Below are 24,279 nucleotides of genomic sequence, written 5' to 3'. Positions count from 1 at the left end.
TTGGTTCGTCTCCGACGATGGATTCGTCCGAGACAAACCCCATCGCATCTAGGTTCCTTTTAGACGATGAGACGAACCCACACGAAGGGTTCGTTTGAGACGGTGATGGATTGAGTGATTTTCGACAGGAAGGTGCAGTACAAGGAATTCTGTATATGGCAATAAATGTTTTTGCAGCTAATTTTTTTTGTTGCTAAAAAACATTTTACAGCATTAATTTTAAAAGTTGCTGCCATTAGTTAAGTTATAGCAGCATTTTATAGCAAATTTTGTTACCAATTATTTACGACAACGTTTTATTAGCAGCCATGCCACAATTTTTTTTGTTGCTTTATGTTAATAGTAACAATTTTAGCACTATTAGCAGCAAAAGTATTTGCTGCTAATTCTAGTATTTCTTGTAGTGGTGGTGGCAAGTGAAAGACTAGGAGGCGATGGTGGTTGGGGTGGTTCTCGACGAAAAAAATAAAAAGTGAGGTAGACGAGCCAACTGATTCATGAATTTTATTTAAATTCAAAATGATTTAGGGGTATTTTTAGGTTTAAATTTTTCATTTAAATTTTGACAAATTTTTGTTCTTTAAATGTGTAATTTAACGGAAAATCATTCACAAAAAATCCTAATCGTTAACATAATTAAAAATCAAAGACCGGAAATTTTAAATAAGAGATATCAAACTATAAACTATGTTATATGTGAAGGTCCCAAAGTTATTTGCTCTAATTTTTTAACACAATAAAAAAACACATATAGCTGCAAATTTAAAAATTATGTTAAAGAAGTAATTTATATTAAGATATAATTTATTTATTTATTGTAAGCTGTATGTATCATCGGTTATTATTAATATAATGCTCCACTATTTATTTAAAAAAAATATCTTTACAGTATAGTCTATATGTATCTTTTAGAAATAAATTAATTTATCTGTCTATTAATATAAGCTGTATTTATTGGTCTTTATCAATAGAAACTCCATTAGTTTATTCTTGGTTTGCTAACTGCACAATCACAATTTTTAAGCATGCAATGCAACCTGGTTAAAGATCCAAATAATCATATTAAAATGGTGCATTTATACCCGTTTGGTCTAAATCACTCCTTAACTTTTATTTTAACCTATTATATACATACGTATATTTTTTTTTCTGATGTACAAATGCCATATATTAAAAATCGAAGCAGTAAGAGAACATAAAAACATGTTAAAGCCTATAAGTTCTGTAAAGTACTAACTAAACTTAGAATTGGTAAGCAATTGTCCTATTCCAAGGCAATAATTAGATGAACATGCTCAAATCTACAGTACACGTGTCGATAAATGGATAGGATATTGAAAACTATAAATTCCACATCATAATAGTGGTTTTTTCATCATCAGCAGAAAAATTAATTTTCAAGCTCAAATATTTGAGGAAAAGTCTAAAATCGTTCAACAAGAATGGATCAATCTCAGGATGCTAGCTTCCAAGCTGGACAGACTATGGGCCAAGCTCAGGTTACTATTTATAATTTAACATCACATTGAATATTTGTTTAATATGTTTATGCAATTGAAATCGAGACATTACGGTTCGATAATTAAATAGTTTTTTACAATGCACGGAAATTTTTCGGTGTTTTGTTTTTGTTTCTAAAGTAAAAACACTTCTGAAACTTCAAAATCCTATATTTCTAATTTATTCTTATAAAAATTGACGTTTCATCATATTCCGCGAATTTATTTCCGTACCACATAGATAATTACATTGTGATCGAGCTAAAACTTATATATTGTTTTAATTTTAGGAGAAGGGAAACCAGATGATGGACAAGGCTTGCAATGCTGCCAATTCCGCAACCGAATCCTGTAAAGAGGTGTATAAAATTACTTTAATTACTCTTATGAAATTTGAATTTTCAGATTGTTAATATAATAGTGTTTCCTATTTTAATTCATGAATTTATGATTTGCAGACTAGTCAGCAAGTAAAGGCTAAAGCACAGGATATGACTGAAGCTGTTAAGAGCAAAGTTGGAGCAAACAAATGAAAAATTTACTATATTTATTTTTATTATTTTGCTTCAGTCTGTGCAGTTTTTACTGCCTTCATTTTTTTGTTTTCTTTCCAATTTTCATAAATCAATGAGAACTTTTGATTTGTAAGTCATAAGTGGGATATATTTGGTACAATTCTTGTTTATTGGATAAGGATTTTAATATAAGATGGATAGAAAATCGGCTTATTGTTCTTGATAGAAAAATATAGTTTCTCTATTTTTATTTTAAGTTCAATTAACTCTTTAACTTACAATTTCGTATTTTTAATTTTTTTCCTATAAATATTAAATAATTTATTTTTTCTTTCAGTTTATATTTTAAATTTTATTTGGTGACAAGTAATTTATTTTAAAAAGTGCAGTATTATTAATGAAACATGAAAAATATAAAATAAATAGTAAAGTCTGACTCTTCTAAAATAATTATAGAGACTTCGAAATTAAACTTTATCAATCTTATAAAAATAGAAATTAAAATATTGGAGAAAATTTAAATAATTGATCAGTGCCAAGAGGTATTAAAAATAGAGCAAATTACGTTGAGGTTTCTGAAATATATCATAATTAACAGTTTGGTACCTCTTGTTTCACAAGTCTACTTAATGTTCCCTCAATTTTAATTACGTTAACTGAGAGACCATTTTATTAATTTGAAGGACAAATTGTTTAGCGGAATTAAACTGAGGTACCAAATCGTTTAAAAGTGAGGTACCAAATCGTTTAAAAGTGAGGTACCAAATCGTTTAATAAAATTAAAAGTGAGGGACCAAACCGTTACGAAATTAAAAATGGGGTACCAAATCGTTTGAAAGTAAATGTCGAAATTAGCGGAGGGGTCTAATAGTTAACGGAATTGAAATTGAGGGACCATTCAATAGATATTTAAAACAAAAGGTACCAAACTGTTAATTATGGGATACCTCATAAATCTTAAAATATTTGCTCTTAAAGCTATATAGTTCTTAATAAACTAAAATATTTGGTAACTAAGACGAATTCAATTGTTAATATATATAAAACTCTCATTAAAATATATAAAAGTAGTTTTAAAAATTAAAATGTATTTCTGCTATAGCTTGAAATAGAATGAGATGATTGAACGAGAATTTTATTTCCGAGAGAAATTAGAATGTGATAAAGTTAAGCAAGTAAACAATAATGTATTGCACATTAATGAGAAGGAAAAATAAATCAAACTCGGTTCGTTTTGAAAACAATTTGTTTCAATGAAATTTTAATATTCAAATTGTATTTAAATAATTTTATAAGATAGACTAAAGAACAACTAAATTAAAACTAAAAAATAATATATATATATATATATATATATATATATATATATATATATATATATATATGTTGAATTAAATGAATGAATAGCCTTAATTTGAAATCTATTTATAGAGGCTTCAGAAGTTTTACTTTACCTTCATCATTATTTATGTTGGATTGTGATTGATCTTCCTTTAAGCTTGAGAGTAATATTGAGAGAATTTTAAAAAAGGATTTGACTTTACCTTCCTTAAAATACATATATTTAGAGTATGTTTTCTTCAAAATAATATAGGATAAGTTCGGATTTGATTAGAATTGAGCCCCTTTGATTTTAGCGTGCTTTGAAAAAGTATTATGTTGTTTTTCAGACGATCAACTCGACGAGATGATCCATTTCTACAATCATTTCAACTCGAGCTACAAAATCAACTCGACAAGCTACCGATCCCTGCGCAACCACCAACTTTAAAATTTCATAACTTTCTATAGGCACCTCTAAATGATTTGGTTTTTGATTCATTGGAAAGTTTAATATGTCTAGTTTATTTCTTATGAGGAACATGAATTCATTATAGGTCTCTAAAAATTTCAAAACATCCGCTTAATTTAAAAAGGTCAAATATGCAAATAAGTAAATGTGATGCTCAAATTGTCAATTTTTAAAACATCAGAATTTGAGGTAAACACCTCCAAATGATATATAATTTCTGAGGAATTGGAAAGATGAGTATGTATATTATGATTTATACGAAGAATACTTGTTCATTTGAGGTCTTTAAGAACGACAAAAAAAAATTTTCGAAATAAGGATTAAATCTAACAGATTTTATGCAGCTGCTGTTGCAATACACAAATCCTGCTGCTAAACTGCTCGCCAATACTGCTGCATGCACCGCTGCTTCAACAACATTGCTGCCCCAAATTCACCACATCAACAGCTGGTTACAACAGCTCATGAATTACAACTCATAAACAACTCATCAAGTCTTATTTCTTTGCTCAATAAATTGAGCTTGAAGCTCATTGTTTCAGTTTTTAGTTTTGTATTTTACAAACCCAATAAACATAGTATCTTTGATGTTCTTGGTTTACTCTCTAATTTCGTATTAATTTTGCTTATGTTTCTTTGTTTCTTTGTTATTTCTTTCAATAATTACTTTATGTTTTTCTTGCATAAATAATCAACAAAAACAAAATCTTTCTTAGTATATCATCTCAATAACAACAAGATAAGTCACAATAAAATGTATACAAAATCCACTTATCAATATCCATAGTTATGGTCCGTCCATTCGCCAAATATACCATAATTTTAAAATTATTTATTCAATATGTGTAAATTATATCTACAGCTATTTTGGTGTATGACTTGAATCTTTAAATAACAATATAAATCATCTCAAAACATTGATGTTTTGATATTCCAAAGAAGTTGTTGGTATATATGGCACATATTAAATAAATGATGAATCAAATTTGCATGATAGTAAAATTGTGGTAATTTAACAAATAGACCATAGCTATGGATATATAAACATTTTGCCAAATATTTACTGCATTTCCAATAAGGTTTGGTTTAGTAAAAATTCCAGCTGATTGACATTTGTTCTTGGTTTGATGACTGTAATGAACAGTAAGCACAATCACAATTTTAATCCTGCAGCGATGCAGCCTGGTTAAAGATCCCAATAATTATATCAAAATGGTCCATTTACAATCCTAAAAATTTACTTTTTTTTGGTCGAAATCAGTCCTTAATTTTTATTTTAACCTGTTATATGCATGTGTATTTTTAATAAAAAAAAAACAAAGCAGTAAGGGAACATGAGAACATGTCAAAGCCTATAAATTCTGTAAATTTTGTAACTATAACTTAGAATTGGTAAGAAATTGTCCTATTCCAAGGCAATGAACATGCCTAAATCTATAGTACATGTGTCAATAATTTGATAGGATGTTAAAAACTATAAATTCCACAATATAATTGTGGTATTTTCATCATCAACAGCAATATCAATATTCAAGTTCAATTTGTTGAGTAAAAGTGTAAAATTATTCATCCAAAAAAAAAACAAGAAGTAAAATGAATTCATCACAGGATGCTAGCTTCCAAGCTGGACAGGCTACAGGCCAGACTAAGGTTAGTTTTATAGAACTAGTTGTTTTTTATATTTTACCACTATATATTTAAAATGTTCATTTGATCGAGATACCATAGTTCTGTAATTAAACAATTTTCTATATTGGATACAAACTACGATTCAACATTGTGTTTCTGTTTCTAAAAACGCTTTTAAAATTCATATATTTATAATTTTATTTTTATAAAAATGTCATTTTTCCGTTTTTAGTTCAGCTGTTTATTATTTCGCCATTTCTGTTTTCTCTCAGTGCGACTAAGTTAAAACTCATAATTTATTTAAATTTCAGGAGAAGGGAAACCAGATGATGGACAAGGCTAGTAATACTGCCCAATCTGCTAAGGAATCATGCCAAGAGGTTTATAAAAATTGCTTTAATTAATTCATGGAATTTGAATTTGAAGGTTGTTAATATATAATCATTCAAATTTTAATATTATTATTTTTTAATTGCAGGCTGGTCAACAAGTAAAGGCTAAGGCACAGGGAATGGCTGACACTGTTAAGGAGAAAGTTGGAGCAAACAAATGAAGAATTTATTTGTTTTGATTTCTTTCCTTCAGTTTGTGCAGTTTTTACTGCCCTCTTTGTATTTTTCCAATTTCATAAGAGTCATGAGACATTTTGACGAATAAATGAATACATTTGGTAAATATAGACTACACTGGCAAAATAAAAGATATATAATCAAACAGCTTATAATTATTTCTTATTTTTTTTTTAATTTAAGTCCAATGAAATTTTTAAAAAAAATTTCTCAATTTTTCCATAAATATTACATAGTATCAATTAATTAATTAATTTATCTTTCTTTTAGTTTACTTTTAGTTTTTTTTATGTTGAAAAAAAAACACATTCTCAAACAGAAAAAATTAGTTTATTTTAGAAAGTAAAATATCATTGCTGAAATATGAAAAAAATATAAAATAAAGAGTAAAATTTGACTATTCACATATGGAGAATTATCCTCACCTTTATTTCAAAATAAAAATAAAATTAATTGAATTGAATTCATATATTTTTAAAAGTTTGGCTCTTTTAAAGATTACATTTGAGATATCTAATCAAATGTAATTTATCATGATCAAACATATTCTTATGGTCCTTTTTGGGATTTAAAATTAAATATGATGGTCAACATATCATCAAGTGAAGTTAGGGAACTATTGAATATTATATGCTGATCATATGTATGTAAATGGGTTAAATGCAAATTCATACACCAACTTTGACCTAATTTGCAATTACAACATAAACTTTGAAATTTGGCAATGTCAGTAACCAACTTTACACTTTTGGCAAATCGATACACCAAACTCAAAAAACACTAACATGGACATTGTAATAAACCGCCATTTGTCGTTTTATGATTGGTCGGTGTACCAATTTGCCAAGAAATGAAAGTTGGTTACCGACATTGCCAAGTTTAAAAGTTTATGTTGTAACTGCAAATTAGGTCAAAATTGGTGTATGAATTTGCATTTAACCCTATGTAAATTAGTAAATATATTTTTGATAAAATAACATGTATTAAATATTAAATAATAATTAAATAATTTATTTTTTATTTTTATATAGAATATGTATGTAAAAAGTAAGAAAATATATTAAAAATAATAGAGAATAATTTTATACAATTCCTATTTAAAATTATATTTTTGCATGCATTATATTCACATGATCTTTGAAACAAAAGATAAGCATATAGTATAATTTATATATTTATCTAATTAAAAGAATCAAATGACTATTTTAATGAATTCTAAATTTAAATAAACTATTTATTTATTTTTTTATAATAAAAATTATCATTTATTAGATAATTCTTAATAGTGTTTAATTTATATAAACTAGTTATTTAGATGTTATTTTGAATTTCCATAAAATATAATTCTCCTGAGTTTTCAGTTTAAATACATTATCTATTTTATTCTATCTTTTAGAATTTTGATTAGAAACATTATTATTCTTATTATTTTATTATATGGATATAACAAGACTAGATAGATCAATTTTGAGAATTGGCACTTAAACAACAATAAGAGATTCAACTTATTATTATATAAGCTCCATAAGAAAATACACTTTTACGATATCTGCACCATTTATTAAATTAATAATCCAATTGTTGCTAATTCTAGTAAAACCACCTATTAGAGCCATCGTAAACTATTGGTCATTAAAGCATATTTTCATTGTATTGAAATCAATATATGTAACAACAGGCACACTATTCAGCAATACGCTATATGTTCATTGTGCAATTTAAAAAAGAATTATATATATATATGTACACAACATACATTATTTCAATGATAGCCAATTCTTTATTTGTATGATAGCCAGTTCATTGTTTGTTTGTTTGAAGTTGTAGATTAACCAATAAATAATAGTTCAAATCACATAAACGTTAGATAGCAAACTGTTAAGTTGTAAGATCAATCCTTCTACAAGCGCTTTTCCTTCTTAATTTTTTTTTAAAAGTTTGAAATTAGCTCAAATGAATTTGATTTTTTGTTTTTATTTCTGAAGTATCTTTCATCAACTCCTGCAATAAATGAAATGATAAATATGAAAAAGATATAATTAGACTAGATAGATCGACTCAAAAATCAATTCTTATCAGCAAACGAGTGACTACAAGACGTCAAAATCATTTGGTTACGATAGAAGCTCATTAGGAAAAATTCGCTTCAAATCTCTGCATCATTTACTAAATTAGTAACCTCATTGTTGCCTATTTTAATAAAACCGCCCATCAAAACCATCGTAAACCATTGATCATAAAGGCGTATTTTTAAAATATCAATAGGTCCAATACCAACGGATATAGCAGTAGGCTTTGATAATATGCTAATTTGTACACTATACAGCCTAAAGGAGCACTTCTTTTATTGCGCTACATTAAATATTTATATGTATCATACGTTTTGTCAACGATCGTCAATTCATACTAATACTACAATATGCATATCTCCAATTATTTTTTGTTTGCTGTGAGACACTTGCACAATTTGATATTCTAATTGTTATTTTTTTTTAACAAAGGCTAAAATTTCCATTAATAATAACGAAAATTACATGAACGGTTTCTCAACATACTGAGTTAACTATTCTAGAAAAGATGATGAGAACTGTAAAAATACAGTCATCGACTAGGGCTAAACTAACCACCAAGGGTCACCCAAATTTGTAGACTAAAACTAGATATAATAATAAAATCTAAATTTATTGAACGTTCTAAGAAAGTCTAACTTCGAATGCACGACTGATCACATCTTCTGTGATACATCTGTTCTCTTGAAGATTAACAACAACATCGATATAGACGCGAAACATACCTGTACTTGATGAAATTCGTCGTAAGATGCTTCCTATAATTGTTTCAGAGATCCAAGTCGTTTGCACCGCAAAAAAACAATTTCATCTTCAAAGATGAAAAAAAACTACTCTTAATTTCGATTAGATTAGATCTAATCGCAATTAAAATACTATGGTAGAAAATAATTTTTAGATCTAGACCAAAATTGGCCAAGAAAGAAACTTTATTCAAAAACTACGAAAAAAAAACTAAATTTGAAAGATTGGTGGGGTGATTTTTAGCCAAAAATGGCCAAAAATCACCCTCAAATAAACAAGAAAAAGAAAACTTATTAGGATTTGAGAGTTTTTTTTTTGTTTCAGAATTCGCTTTCATCAACTTTTGCCTAAATAATGACGGGTGGAGATGGCGTTGGTCCTTCCTAATTTTTTTTTTGATTTTTTTTATTTATGGCATCATTTTTTCAAAATCTTCAATTTTCACTTATTTTTCGATTTTCATTTTCAATTATAACTCAACGGTTTTTGAGAAAATTGTTGGCCTTGGTCCTCCCTAACTTTTTCTTTAACTTAAAAGTTAAAAGAACTGAAACTTAAAAGTTAAAAGAACTGAAAGTAGTACTCGTCAATAATAATTTTAAAATCAGTTTATGAGAAAATATCTTTTTATAGACAATCACGTGTCAATTTAGCCATTTCCCCTCAACTTAATAATTATGGTCAATTAATCTCATTTTGACAATTTACTTTCTCAATTTGCTAGCTAAGTATCCCTCAATTGGCAATTTATGCCCTCAAATTTTAAGCTAATTTGCTAAAATGAAGCTAGTTGAGCATAATCATCAAGTTCATGACTCATTTGTCCACAAATTTAATTTACTGGTTAATTGTCCATTGTTTAGAAATTGAGGGGCAAATTGCTACTTAAATCATTTTTTTAAAACTAAATTTACATCTAAGCGCACCAATTCCAGTACGCCGAAAGAACTTTAATTTTTGATAAGGCCTAATCACTCAAAAAAACTCCACTTTTAGTCCCTTTTGCAATTGCACCCTAATATAATAATTTGTTGTTTTGTGTTTCAATTGTATCTCAAAGCATTAAATTGATATCTTTTTACTTAGAAAAAATTTTTAAATAACCTTTTATTATTAGCCTACATTTCAATTATACCCTAATGTTATTAATAATATAAAATTGAAGGATTGTTTTAAACTTTTTTCTAAGTAAAAAAAAGGTCAATTTAATATTTTGGGGTACAATTGAAACATAAAAACCTAAATTAGGGTAAAATTGAAAAAATTCCTATATCAGGGTGCAATTGCAAAAGGGATTAAAGGTGGGAGTTTTTGAGTGATTAAGTCTTTTGATAATGTCGAAACAGAGCATTTACATTCCCGAATTTTACTTTTTGGTCTAATCACTCTTTACTTTTTATTATAACTTATTAATGTATAAAAGCCAAACATTAAGCAGCAAGGGATGAGAACATATCAAAAGCCTATAAATTCTCTAATCTCCTAACTAATTTTAGAACTGGTAAGAAATGGTCTTGTTCTAAGGCAATGAATATGCCTAAATCAACAGTACACATGTCAATAATTCGACAGAATATTGAAAACTATAAATTCTACAACACAATTGTGGTATTTTCATCAGCAACAACAATATCAATTTCAAGTTTAAATTGTTGAGTAAAAGAGTAAAATTGTTCAACAAAAAAAAACAAGCAAAATGGATTCATCACAGGATGCTAGCTTCCAAGCTGGACAGGCCACAGGCCAGACTAAGGTTGATTAAAATGTTCATGTGATCGTATTTGAGACATTACAGTTCTGTAATTAAATAGTTTTTTTTTGTATTGGATATAAACTATGTTTTAACATTTTGATTCTGTTTCTGAAACCGCTTCTAAAAAATTTATATTTATAAGTCATTTTTATAAAAATGTCATTTTTGGGATTTTTGTTCAGCTGTTTATTTCGGCATTTCTATTTTCGTTCTACATAGATAATTTCGGTGCGACTGTTAAAAATTTTAATTTATTTAAAATTTCAGGAGAAGGGAAACCAGATGATGGACAAGGCTAGCAATACTGCCCAGTCTGCTAAGGAATCATGCCAAGAGGTGTATAAAATTGCTTCATAGAATTTGAATTTGCAGGTTATTAATAAATAATCATTCAAATTTTGATACATCATTTTGTAATTGCAGACTGGTCAGCAATTAAAGGCTAAGGCACAAGGAATGGCTGACACTGTTAAGGAGAAAGTTGGAGCAAACAAATGAAGATTTTATTATTTTTGTTATGATTATTTTGCTTTCGTGCAGTTTTTACTGCCTTTTTTGTTTTTTCCTTTTTCCCCCAATTTTCATAAGATTAAGAGGGATGATTGTTGATTCTTCTTTCTAATAAAGAAGAAAAGAGAAAAAACTCAGTTTTGATCATGTAGTGTTTAAATAATTAAATAAACGTTCTTTATTTTTATATTCATGCGAGTGTTTCACAGATTATTTTTTTCATATAGTTATAGTGATAATTGTCATTTTATATCGAATAAGTTTATTTTTACTTAATTCAAGAGTAATTGAATTTTTATGAGAGATTTTTAAAGAATCTAATCTAAATAAAAAAATTACTCTATCTATACTATATATAAAAGCACGGATGGGGGGGGGGGGGACAGACACTTTTACCTAATAGCCCTTTCTAATTTATTAGTTAATCATATGTTTTAGTAATTTACTAATTGACTATAATTAAATTAGATACTTAATTAGTATTAGAGTTATAATTTAATTAGGATTCAAAATAAAGTAAACTGCTGTAAAAAAAAGTACTATAAAATAAGGTAATTGTTGCTCTATTATATTGAAACTATTATTTTTACAGATTTTTAATCATAATTTGATTTGATTAAGGATTGAAGAAATTAGCCTAAACAAAAAACATAACTGAAACAAATATTATACTTAATAGAAGTATTAGAGTCCTAAGTATTATAAAAATAGTTAGTTATATAGTGAATAGAAGAATATAATTTAATTAACTAATCATCCAAACAAACAAGGCTGTACTATACATACAGTAAAAAGAAAAATTTGAAATCTACTTATTAGCATATTTGTGCTAGACAATTTGTTTTGTTAGGTTGATATTTAAAAGTATCATATTTGGTGTTAGTTTAGGAAATCGTTTAAATTTCTACCAGTGAATTAAAATCCTTGTAATAAATGCTATCAAAATTAAGAAGTGGCGTATAGGATTAATAAAAAAACTAACAAATTAAATCTAAATAAAAACTGATTTTATATACAATTATAAAAATTTGGCTTAAATGCACCAAAAATCACCAACTTTCGCGTATTTTTGGTATTTAACATAATCTTTTAATTTTGGCAAAAAAGTACATGAATTGGCAAAATTTTGCAATTAAAGACACCAGCACGTTTTGCATATAAACTGACACCATTTTAGATTAAAACGGCACCGTAGTGGATGTAAAATGACACTATTTTTTAGAGAAAACACACACATGGTCATGATTGCAAAAATTTTGAAATTTCATGTTAAATATACCAAAATTAAAAAATTATGTTAAATATCAAGAACACTCAAAAATTTATAATTTTTTGTGCGTTTAAGCCTAAAAAATTAAACGTCAGAAACATATAAATTTTTTAAAAAATTGAATTTTAAGATATATTTATAAAATAAACTATTAAGATAATTATCAGAATTAGAATACTAATTATAGTGAACTATTTATAATACTATATCTAAACAATTGTCTAAAGTACTAATTAAAATAGACCATTTAAATATTTAATTATTATTTAATTATTTAGAATTATAACTAAGATAAACTACTTCTAATAAATTAATATTATAATTATTATTTAATTTTATTTATTTATATTATGTATAAATAAGATTAACTATTGCCCATTAACTACCGATTGAATTATGATACGATATTTTATAATTAAATATAATTTATAATTATAAAAATATTTAATTAACTAACTATAAATATAACTATCCTAATTCTTTATAAATACCGCTATTGTTATTTGACGAGTCATGTTACGAGCCACGTGCGTAGTACGTAAAGCGAGACTAGTCAACTAAAATGTGCTCACATAGTTTAATGATGGTAGTTGTTTTTGTTGATCAATAACAATTCATTATTAAACACTTCAATTATCAGAGTTCTAATCTTATAATTTCTATCAATATCGGCTAATAATCACCCATGGCACCTCAACTTTAAGGGTACGGGCGCTAAACCCCCTGAAGTTTAAAAACGGGCGCTAAACCCCCTGAACTTTGAGGCGGCGCTCACAAAACCCCTTTTGGACGAAATATGACCAAAATACCCCTGGCGCCGTTTTTTCAGTCAACTGACTTTTTTTTCAAAAAAAAAATAAAATAAATAGTGCTGCCACGTCAGCTGCCACGTCACCAAACTACCCTAAAAAATTAAAACACCTAAAATACCCCTAAAACACCCAACCCAATCAAATCAACCCAAGAACATCCAACCAAACCACTTTCACCCGAACCACCACCCCACCGCTCTCCGGCCACCACGTCCGACCACCGCCACGGACGAAACATTTTCCGGCCGGTCTGTTCTTCGTGGAAGAACAGATCCCAGGCCTGTTCTTCCACGAAGAACAGACCTTGGATCTGTTCTTCGTGGAAGAACAGATCCGTCTGTTCTTCCACGAAGAACAGACCCAGATGGGTCTGTTCTTAGTGGAAGAACAGACCCAGATGGGTCTGTTCTTCGTGGAAGAACAGATCCGTCGTTCTTCCACGATGACCGGAAAATTTTCCGGTCATCTCGGAGAAGATGACCGGAAAATTTTCCGGCGGTGGTCGGGTGGCGGGTGGGGTGGTGGTTGGGTCGGTTTTTGGGTTGATAGATTGGTTTATATTAAATTGGGTTGGTTTGATTTTTTTTTTAAATTAAATTAGGGGTATTTTGGGTTTTTCAAATTTTTAAGATATATTTCTGACGTGTCAGATGATATGACAGTGTCAGAATTTTTTTTTTAAAATGTCAGTTGACTGAAAAAACGGCGCCAGGGGTATTTTGGTCATATTTCGTCCAAAAGGGGTTTTGTGAGCGCCGCCTCAAAGTTCAGGGGGTTTAGCGCCCGTTTTTAAACTTCAGGGGGTTTAGCGCCCGTACCCCTAAAGTTGAGGGGCCATGAGTGATTATTAGCCATCAATATCTCTAATCCCAAATCTTCAATTTTAGGTGACTGCCTGCACTGGCAAACTTGTGCCAATTGCTATTATATAAAGTACTGGCTGAACTAGCAGCACACAAATCTACAAATTTTCATGTACTTGAATCTTCAATCCAATTTAATTAATAATAACAACAAAATCATAATAGGATGTCTTTATTAAATATTTAAAATAATATAACAAAGAAGTAATAATCTGATTTGTTTTTTTTATCCTCTAAAGTCTACATTAAATTTTCTAACTCCGGCTTTGGTTAGAATATACTAAAAGAACAGGGAGGCATCTCCACATTTATGGTAGAGCTGATTTTATATGGTGAGACCGAGTGACGTGGTTGATATTCTCACTTTATGTTAATTTATGTAGGTCCCGAACTTAAATCTTGGCATAAGTTCAGGCCTAATCACTATTTTTTTTGTTCATAATTTAAACTTTAAAATCTTTTATTTAACCTTTGTTTATAATTTTAAGTTCAATTGTACCAACTTTTCAAATTGGAGTTTTTTTCTATAAAAAAGTTTAAATATACTCTTCATATTTGAATTGTAGTCTAAATAAGCCCGCGATAGTTTAAAAAGTAGTAAAAGTTGAGACTATATGTCAAATATAAAAGACATTTAAATTCTTTTCTGCGTGAAAAAACTCCAATTAGAAAAAACAGGTACAATTAGAATTGAATTTTGAAAAATGGGATAAAATTATTATTTTAAAAGTTTGAAATATTAATTAAAAAAACTGTGGAGTATTTTTGAATGATTAAACCACGACTTTATTACCTTTATGATCACATCCAGCTATTTACCTTATGGGGAACATAATGAAGCATGAAAAATGCGGTTTATTATTAGGTGAGAATGGGTTGATATTTAGCATATAAAATTTAAATTCTATCTGTGGTTAAAAATATTCGGAATAGAAATGAAGACCGGTTATATTAGTATTCTAGTGAATTTTCTTTATCTTTACAAAAAAAAAATTAAATTTCACGAATTAGTTGATTGCATAATTGTTTTTCTATATAGGTTAGCAAATATTGCAGGTCATCGATTAGCCGGAGCAGTAAATTCTAAGTCTGATTCTATGTTTTGGACCAAACTTTTCATGAATTTATTCTTTATTTCTTACTTGTATACATTAGAGAACATAAGCTTTAATCTTTGACAACAACGGACAGAGAAAACAAAAAGATTGAATTTTATACAGCGGTGTGAAAATTAAGTTTTGCTGAACAAAGAGAAATGATCTTGATCTTCTTGTAACTAAAAGAACATAAAGATGGAGAAAAATCGGACAACTAAGGGACCTATTTAAGCTCACTTTCGGCTGTGTTGTAGTATGTCATATACATCAAGAATACTAGGAGGGAAAGCTGGATCCGTTGCAGCTCTTACAGCAACCTTTGCCACTGAATTCACATTGACAGGAGGTATAAGAAGAGGACCGATGAGTGGGATTCGGGTCAGCGGTTTGGCATGTTGGAGTACCTATAATCAAAACAGCACCAGTAATGAATATTTTAAACATATGTAAGACAGAAATGCAAACGTCGAAATGGGAAACACTGATATAGGAGTAAACTACTTATACTCAACAATAATGATGAACTTTGTAAATATGGCATAGAGCTATATAGCTCAAACAAAAATGTTGAAAAGGAAAATGTCGATGCGGAAAATGGTGAAAGAACAAGAATAGATTATAAATAAAATGGGAACGGAACCTTGAAACGTAGTTCACAGGTCAGCAAAGGCTTTTTTTTCTTTCTTTGTGCTGTTGACAAACCTTACAAATGTTGACAAACAGTACTAGACTAGATTCTGTGATGCAAAAGAATCTGTCTCAACTGGAATAGCTTCAAAAGAGTACTGGAAATGGCATCTGAAAAATGCATTATTGAATGATAAAATGCTATAGACATCTTACCATCTCGAGAGGACCCCCAATTACACTCAAGGGTAATGTCATATTTCCAACTCGTCGATTCCCATGTATGAAACCTGGCCTAAGAATTACACCTGTCATCAAAAAATTGAAGACAATTATTCCACACAGACATTAAATTGTCCATGTTCTTCATTAAAGTAATTTCCTATTAAATGTTCATCGGCATCAGTCTTCATTTTCCAGTCAATGAACATTTACTGACCCATGAAAGTAACCAGATATAATGTTTTAAGAAGTTCAGAAAGAAGTCTACTAGGAAAGCACAGGAAATTTACAGTAGTGTTACGGACTTGTAATGACTGCATAGTTGAAAATAACATGCTAGAAAAATTGTAAGAATCAGTAACATCAAATATTGATGGCCAGTAGTAATGAAACAGCATAAAGTATATAAAATACTAAAAATTGGTATATAATTAGCTTGTGGGAAGCTGACCTGTGTTTGGAAAGTTGTTCATCAATTCAGTTTCAGTTGCTCTCTGCAAAAAAGTTAACGGGAGTAGTAAACTATTAGGAAAACAAGTAGAACTTTTGATATTAACAAAGAAATAAAAAGCATCAATAACAGCTGTAATTTATAAAATAATGTAATTTTTAGACCAAACCGAACTGGTCAGTTTGGTTTGGTTTGGTTGGCACCAAGAGTGAACTGATTTTTCTACTTCCAAAACCGAACCAAAGAAAAATACTGATCTTTACAAAAATTTCAAATCAAACCAATCATATATATCGGTTTGGTTTATTTGGTTTGTTTTGAATTTTGCACACCTCTAGCAGCAATTATCAATGGTACTGTCAAGAGAAAACATTGATATATTCCTTGTTCTATCAACTGAGCAAGGATAGAGACCATGAATGCTTGAAACACGAAGGATTAGCAAGCAGGAAAATACCTTTCCTTCATAATATCCTCGTAGCAAATAATTAATCAAACCAAAATCCGCAGCAGATATATACACAAATCTTTTCACACCTGAAGACCTCCATGCAAAAGGAGCAACAAGGAAAACCAAGTACAATCAAAAGGATTGAAACTATTGACTCCCATCAAAATAAAGGTGAAACCAAGGTTTGATGTATATATAAAAAGGAGTTGGAACAAATTTTTAGGAAGTATGTAAACAAGCTGAAGGATAATCTTTAGTCACTTCGATCAACATATGCATGAAAAGAGAAATTTCCTCTTCATCTGTTGTTGACATAAATTAACAGCTTATCAAACATAACTAATAAAAATTAAGCAGCTCTCAAAAAATAAACATAACTAATAAAAGTCAAAATAGTAATCGAGCCAACATCCAAATGCCAACAGTTAACCAGGTTTACAAGCTATTCCATGCAACCATCAGAAACACGCCAAACATCTTGTATTTCTATACGATAGCAATTATTTTTCATGAAAAATGTGCGGTGCCAAAACCATGAGAAACTAGTAAGGAACTTATGAACTGTGTCCTGTCCTAGTAATTCAACAAACATCAAAGGCAATACTTTACTCCAGTTGTTTCTCACAGTTGTGAGATGCCTTTTCCTGTTCTTATTTTCTTTATATTTGAATTAAAGGGAAGCAATTATCTCAATTTTCATGCCATTGCTACTCCCAAGAAAAAAATAGGCATTTAAATACAGTCATGATTACGAGAGAACAAAGAAAAAGGAATTGACCAAAGAAAAGTTTCATAATTCATACCTTGCTCTGCGGCTGCTTTAATAGCAGTTATGTTTGCAGATCCATTAATTTTGTACATATGAGAATTTGAGCCAAAACCTCCAACACATGAGATCTGTATAAGTTCATAACAGTTAAGCATTGCATACCTAAATGTTCAAAATAAATAGGACAACTTTAACTACACTATCCTAAGCACTGGGTCACTAGACTATTGCAGGAACTGAGCGACAAGAAGATAAAATGATAAGAAAAATTATCCTCAAACAGACCCTCTAGATACATGAATGTATTCCAAGTAATTGCATAAAACATAAAACTCCACAATGCTGCTCATATAAATCATTAAATTATCATGTGAGACAGTGAGAGAAGCTTGCCAAATCATCACTGGATCCATCTTGTCATTTTTCAAAACAGTTATAAGTTATTAATAAAGAGCCATATTTTTGTTTTTTAGGAAAAAACAGGTGCAGCTTCCCATGACATTCCGGAGATTGGATAACATTGGTGGGAATACAGATTCGTGGTTGTAAAAATGTAATTTACGATCATTTTACACATAAAACTTTAACTTGTAACCCTATTTGGATATTCATATTCAGATCACATAATCAAAAACCAAGAACACTAATGACATGATCATACATACCACAGAGGTTACACCATCCATCGCATGCTTCAAGGAATTGGGTTTAAGCAGATCACCTGTACATGGAGAAAGACAGAATATTAGACTTCATATTTAACAAGTTAGGTGTAGGACAGATGAAATAAGTAATTACAACTCATGTTGAACCTTGATGCCAGACTATGCTGTCAGCCCAAGACTCATGTAATGATGATCTCCCAGACCTAATAATAAATATATAACAAAATACCTTAATATTAGCACATCATCTTTGTATGTACTCATTGATTCTGATTATTCTTATAAAACTTGAACGGAAAGCTGAAATCGCCAATAGCATAATACTTGGAAGCTAATTCTTTAAAAGAAAAAGAGCGTAAAGAAAACAGTACCTACTAAGGCTGGATACTGTCAAACCATGCCTTAATGCTTCTTTACACATATGTGAACCAACAAATCCACTTCCCCCTAAAATAAGGACCTACAAAGGAACTGCTTTGTTATAACAAACTAATGCAAATTACGCATAAAATGAGAAATGACAATAATTTGCCATCCCTTAGCAATAGTATGTGGCAGCAAAGCAAACCTTCTCCGTCGAAGAACTTGATTCACCTGCCCTTGCTTCCTCAACTTTGGATGCACCATTAACCTTATCGGAGCTTGTAGACAATGATCTCCCTTCTTTCGACAAAGCCGCTGAACTGTTTCAGATATTACAAAAAATTACTGGGCAATGGATTTTAGCCTTATAGACAGGAAAAACATTGGAATTTGATTTGCATACATGAAAAAATTATAAAATTAAACACCCAAATACAAATATAATCTAGATATATATGTTCAAACAAACATATTACACAGTGGATAATTAAACGTTCTAGTACCAACTACAGACTGAATCCTAATTTATTAATTAATCATCCAACATTACATTTGTAAATAAATAAATCAACAGAAAACATCAAATACTACAATAGAAGAAAATATTATAAACCTAGAAACAAAATCAAAAAGGAAAAAAAATCAAATCAAAATAACAAACAGGTAGAAGACACTGTACCGTGGACTGGGAAATGAGGGCTTTGAACGCAGCAAGCGTGACATACTGCTCGGCACTGTTGCTGTTTTTGGCAGAGATCGGATTATTATGTAATTAAGAGTGATTAAACAGAGGATCAGATTGCTTGAGAGCAAAATTTGTGATTAGTGTGAGAGTAATTAATAGTAAGCGTATGTATGGCGCGTAATATGGACAAGTCTCTTCTTATTTCAACAAAGGTTCAATTTGCCATCTGAATTTAGCAAAAAGATCAATCGAGATTAAATTTATAATTTTATAAAAATAAATTGGCATTTTATCTCGTTTTATTCAACAGAAACAGATGAGGTGTTAAAAAATAGGCAAAAGGTACAGATTTTTTTTTTTAGTTTTTATAAAAGTACAAATCAACCCATTTATTTTTTTGAGTATAATTGAGCCCTTTTTATTTTCAAATAGAACAAATAACCTCTTTCAATCCAACATCATTAGAAAAACTCGTTAATGGCTGACATATCTCTCATTATCATATAGGAAAAAGGTTCAAAAATAATTTTAATGTTTAAAATATTTACCGAAAATTGAGGGGGTAAGAGTCCCAAAATAAAACTAAAAGAGTTTATTTGTTCGATTTTAAAACAATAAGAGTTTAATTGTTCAATTTTATAAACACGAGAGCTTAATTATACCCAAAATATAAAAAGGCTAATCTGTATTTTTAAAAAATTGAGATTTTTTTTGTTCCTTTTGCCTAAAAAATAAGTGAAACATTTTACAAACATTGAAACTGATGTAACGTAATAGTATTGAATAATTAAAATTTATAGAGTAAGATGAGAAAAATATGTCGAACTTATAATATTTTTATAAAAAATTGTTAATTTAATTTTAATTAATCTATTATGTCAAATTTAGAAAGCAAAAAATGGCCCTGCTTTCTCTATGGTCATACAAAGTGGCAAATCTGTTAATATCTCAATGTTATAGTAGAGCAACGTAAAAAAACGTTTCCTTTTTCCTTCAAAAATTAGATAAAAGTTCAAAATAGCCCTAACCTTTGGTGTTGGTACCATATCAATCCCTATTGATATTTTTCAAAATATCTTAACTGGAAAACTTATATTAAGGATTTAACTGGAACCTTACTAAGGATTAGCTTTGTAATCATTTGAAAAATTTTGATTTTAATTTGAAACACAAAATCTATTGGGGACCAATTTGCTACAAAACTTAAGAGTTCGATATATTGTGATAATTTTCCAAAAGACGAATAATTAATTTTAAAAATTCTGGAAATAAAATCTTTTCTCCTGGGACACTGAGCCCAATTCAATGCTTTCAAAAAAAAAAAAAACAGCAAAAGTGACACTTGATTTAGCTTTCTTAGATTCTTTACAACACAAGATAGATTAGAATTAGATTACAGTTTTAGCATCTTATTCTCAAACTTCAGCCCAAAAACATTAAATTTTTGGGTTGCCACTGAACTGAAGCTGCTGCTTTGTGGGTGAGAGTTTCTTCCCTGTTTAAAGACATTGATCACTGTTTTTGTAATAATTATTCGTTTTACTTGCATGAAATTGTTTGTGAGATTAATGTTTAATTGCTTTATATATTTAATTCTCGAATTTCATACCATTTTTAGTGTACCCATTACCATTGAGTTCATTAATTTTGTTTTAGCTGTATTGAGATAAGCCCGTTGGGATTTTTTGCTTTCAATTTGAATAAAGTTGAATTCTTTTTTATTTTTGTGTATTTTTTTTGCTGGTTATTCAGTGGATTGATTATTTTTTGAGAAACTGATTGACATCAGATGTGTATTCACCACTCCACAATATTGTTCTGTTGATTTGCTTATTAAAGTTGCTCACTTTAGTTTTAAATTTCAGTTTTTGCAAATTTAGCATCTAAACAATGGCTAAATTTTGAAAATTTATTTGAGGAACCGTGATCATAGAACATCTTTTATTTTAAAAACAATGCCTTTTTAAGTTCTGATTATGTTGCTTTGAATATATGTGCAATTAATTTGCCATTTTAAGTATGCTAATGAATAGCTTGCTTTGAATTGGCTATCATATTTATATGTTCTTTGTGAACTGTAGAGGTACGAAGAGAAAATAAAAGCATGGGAAGCCCACACCAGCCGAAGAGGAGAGTGGCATTTGTTCTTGTTGATGGGGTGGGTGATGTGTCATTGCCAAGGTTTGGATACAAGACTCCCTTGCAGGCGGCCAAGACTCCGAACTTGGATGCTATTGCATCTGCAGGAATCAATGGTCTTATGGACCCTGTTGAAGTAGGTTTAGGATGCGGAAGTGACACTGCTCATCTTTCATTGTTGGGTTATGACCCACGAGTCTACTACAAGGGTCGAGGTGCATTTGAATCAATGGGGGCTGGGTTGGCTATGTCGCCTGGAGATATTGCATTCAAGGTCGGTCATGATTATGTCTGCATTATTAATATACTCCATCACTTATGATATTGTTCCATTAATGTTTTATGGTTCTAATCATCTAAGTTGATAAAGAGATTCATAAAATTACAAAAACACCTTTTTTACATTCTTTTCAATTTGGATTTTTGATCTGTAGTCAAATTTTGCAACTATCGACGAGAAAAGTGGTATAGTTACCAGTAGAAGAGCTGATAGGCACTTTGAAGAAGAAGGGCCAATTCTTTGTGCAGCTCTGGATAGGATGAAGTTACCGTCATACCCTGGATATGAAGTCAGAGTCAGGTGCATATATTTCATCTCTTGCTAACTTTGCTTCTTGACTGATATATGAAGTTGAACATTTCTTTGGAACTGTGAAATTACACGTTATCCGTGCTATTCTTCCTAACCTGCGAAACAGCCTTATGAGTTTTATGACCCAAAAATTGTAGATCAGCGCTAGAAGAAATATTGCCTAACTTGGCATGTTTGAGAAGTAGGACCGAACTATCCTTTTGCTCTAAGGTTTCAAGCATTAAAAAAATTATTTAAGTTTCTCAGAATCCATAGGAATAAGTTGATAAATGATTGGAATTTGAGGCTTCTTATCTTTCAAACTTGAGATAGAAAAAGATAATGATGAATTACTTCTTTCAGGTATGCAACAGAGCATAGATGCGGAGTGGTTGTAAAAGGACCGAAATTGAGTGGAAATATATCAGGAACAGACCCATTAAAAGACAATCGATTACTTCTGCAAGCTGAAGCCTTAGATGATACTGATGAAGCAAGGCATACAGCTGCCGTTGTGAATGAATTGTCCAAAGAGATGTCAAAGATTCTTGTCTCTCACCCACTGAATGCAAAACGAGCTGCAGAAGGGAAGAACATTGCCAATATTGTCCTATTACGAGGATGTGGTATTAGAATTGAGGTGAGTTTTCACTATCCGTCCTTATCGTATTTTTGTTTCTGTCTCCTGTAAAAGCAATGGCCATCCTAGTGAGAACAACATTCTTAATTTTTTTTCTTTGTTTTCGATATTTGATCTATTACTATTTAGAATTTCCAAAAATGATAAAACGATAAGAAAATAAAAATAAAAAACTTTACGTTCACAAATATTATTTAGTTTGAGTAACTTGTGTTATTGAAAGTGTTTCTGGTTGTGCAGGTTCCCTCGTTTGAGGAGAAACATGGTTTATGGCCATGCATGGTTGCTCCCACTAAAATTATTGCTGGTTTAGGCCTATCGCTTGATGTTGACATTCTAGAAGCTCCTGGGGCAACTGGAGATTATCGAACACTTTTGACGTCAAAAGCTTCTGCCATAGCTAAGGCTCTTTCTGCTCCTTTGCAGTCTTGCCCCAATGTTTTTGTGCCCGGGGAGGATGGGCTCAAACCAGGCAGAGTAGATGGTTATGACTTTGGGTTTCTCCACATTAAGGTTTTTATATTTGAGCATTGCTATTTGTTTTTCTATCATTTTGGCAACCACAAGCAACATTTCAAAGTGTGGCCCGTCTCCTGAGTTTTCCATGGTTTTAATGGTTGGCTGAATAATGAAAATTGGGAATGATTATTAATATATTCCTTTTTAAGAAAAAATCTGCTCACTTTAATTTTAGACAAAACGCCAAACTTTAATCAACTGATTAACTTTGACCTGTAGAGTTAGATAGATCTTGAGCATATTATTCGACTAATTTCTCACTATGTTCTTTAACAAGGCCACTTTGATGCTACTTTTCTTTGTTTATTTTCTTTTTCTCCCAATTCTCATTCCGATCTTCATTAAGATTCTTAAGTGCATGGTTCTTGGAGTTCTCAATGTCATTAATATGATTATTATTTTTGGGGGTATTTCAGGCAATTGATGATGCAGGTCATGATAAGGCAAGCGTTTTTAAAGTTAAGGGACTGGAAGCAGTAGATCAAGCTATAGGCCAGTTGGCCAAGCTTCTTTGGCAGGCAGAATCAACCGGAAACTTTCAGTATTTCCTTTGTGTAACTGGAGACCACTCTACTCCGGTTGAGTATGGAGACCATAGTTTTGAACCAGTTCCGTTTGCCATGTGCCGATTGACAGACTTCGTAGGTGCAGTGGGTGGAGAATCCAATATTGTAGCAACTTCGCTTGAACCATTTCCTCTCCCAACAATTAAGGCTGATGAAGACCTCGAGGAAGATAAGATTCGAGAGGAGAGCGGACATAAACAGGTTAAAGCTTTCAGTGGTGATTCAGTCTGCGAATATAGCGAGATAGCAGCAGCAAGAGGATGTCTTGGACGATTTCCAGGAGGAGAAATGATGGGCGTCATAAAGACATTTCTTAAACTAAAGGCGTGATATACTTTTTTGGAAGTAAATCCGGCCAGGTAACACCTTTTACTTGAGATCACTATCTTTAACTCAGAAAATATGAAGCTTTTTGTCTAGTGACGATATATACATCATTGGAGATTTGGTGTATAATAAAGGTATAAATTTCATACAATCTTTCTCACT

The 24,279-nt window shown here is 30.3% G+C and overlaps 4 protein-coding genes and 1 long non-coding RNA gene across 7 annotated transcripts; 4 read left to right on the top strand and 1 right to left on the bottom strand.

Moving 5' to 3' along the window:
• Positions 1-1,362: 1,362 nt before the first annotated feature.
• Positions 1,363-2,245, top strand: LOC126676285 (uncharacterized). Its single transcript, XR_007640260.2, has 3 exons — positions 1,363-1,499; positions 1,790-1,858; positions 1,958-2,245. It is a non-coding gene; the product is annotated as an uncharacterized LOC126676285 (long non-coding RNA).
• Positions 2,246-5,300: 3,055 nt separating this feature from the next.
• LOC126676283 (stress-induced protein KIN2-like) lies at positions 5,301-6,110 on the top strand. Its single transcript, XM_050370454.2, has 3 exons — positions 5,301-5,456; positions 5,747-5,815; positions 5,914-6,110. Exons 1-3 carry the CDS (start codon positions 5,400-5,402, stop codon positions 5,986-5,988), a joined length of 201 nt encoding a protein of 66 aa, XP_050226411.1. The 5' UTR covers positions 5,301-5,399; the 3' UTR covers positions 5,989-6,110.
• Positions 6,111-10,420: 4,310 nt separating this feature from the next.
• On the top strand, positions 10,421-11,267 carry LOC126676282 (late embryogenesis abundant protein 2-like). The gene is made up of 3 exons (XM_050370453.2): positions 10,421-10,570; positions 10,838-10,906; positions 10,994-11,267. The coding sequence occupies exons 1-3, from the start codon at positions 10,514-10,516 to the stop codon at positions 11,066-11,068; spliced, it is 201 nt and encodes a 66-aa protein (XP_050226410.1). The 5' UTR covers positions 10,421-10,513; the 3' UTR covers positions 11,069-11,267.
• Positions 11,268-15,215: 3,948 nt separating this feature from the next.
• On the bottom strand, positions 15,216-19,552 carry LOC126676281 (uncharacterized protein At1g32220, chloroplastic). 3 transcript variants are annotated; one of them, XR_007640259.2, is made up of 11 exons: positions 19,332-19,552; positions 18,876-18,990; positions 18,679-18,767; positions 18,455-18,510; positions 18,308-18,363; positions 17,677-17,770; positions 16,880-16,959; positions 16,423-16,465; positions 15,966-16,057; positions 15,763-15,859; positions 15,401-15,526 (listed from the first exon to the last, which is right to left on the bottom strand). XR_007640259.2 is itself a non-coding variant. In XM_050370450.2 (10 exons), exons 1-10 carry the CDS (start codon positions 19,391-19,393, stop codon positions 15,356-15,358), a joined length of 858 nt encoding a protein of 285 aa, XP_050226407.1. In that variant the 5' UTR covers positions 19,394-19,547; the 3' UTR covers positions 15,216-15,355. The 3 variants fall into 3 exon arrangements, 2 of the variants coding, with proteins under 2 accessions (XP_050226407.1, XP_050226408.1); XM_050370450.2 differs by lacking the exon at positions 15,763-15,859 and having other exon boundaries at positions 15,216-15,526; positions 19,332-19,547; XM_050370451.2 differs by lacking the exon at positions 15,763-15,859 and having other exon boundaries at positions 15,216-15,526; positions 19,350-19,546.
• A 1,090-nt stretch (positions 19,553-20,642) lies between these two features.
• Positions 20,643-24,268, top strand: LOC126676278 (uncharacterized). Its single transcript, XM_050370446.2, has 6 exons — positions 20,643-20,835; positions 21,437-21,768; positions 21,929-22,074; positions 22,429-22,705; positions 22,946-23,218; positions 23,641-24,268. Exons 2-6 carry the CDS (start codon positions 21,460-21,462, stop codon positions 24,118-24,120), a joined length of 1,485 nt encoding a protein of 494 aa, XP_050226403.1. The 5' UTR covers positions 20,643-20,835; positions 21,437-21,459; the 3' UTR covers positions 24,121-24,268.
• Positions 24,269-24,279: the final 11 nt, after the last annotated feature.

This window comes from Mercurialis annua, linkage group LG4 (assembly GCF_937616625.2).
Source record: "Mercurialis annua linkage group LG4, ddMerAnnu1.2, whole genome shotgun sequence".
Classification (NCBI taxonomy): Eukaryota; Viridiplantae; Streptophyta; class Magnoliopsida; order Malpighiales; family Euphorbiaceae; genus Mercurialis; species Mercurialis annua.
The sequence above is the reverse complement of the archived record's forward strand: the minus strand, read 5'-3'. Positions and strand labels throughout refer to the sequence as shown.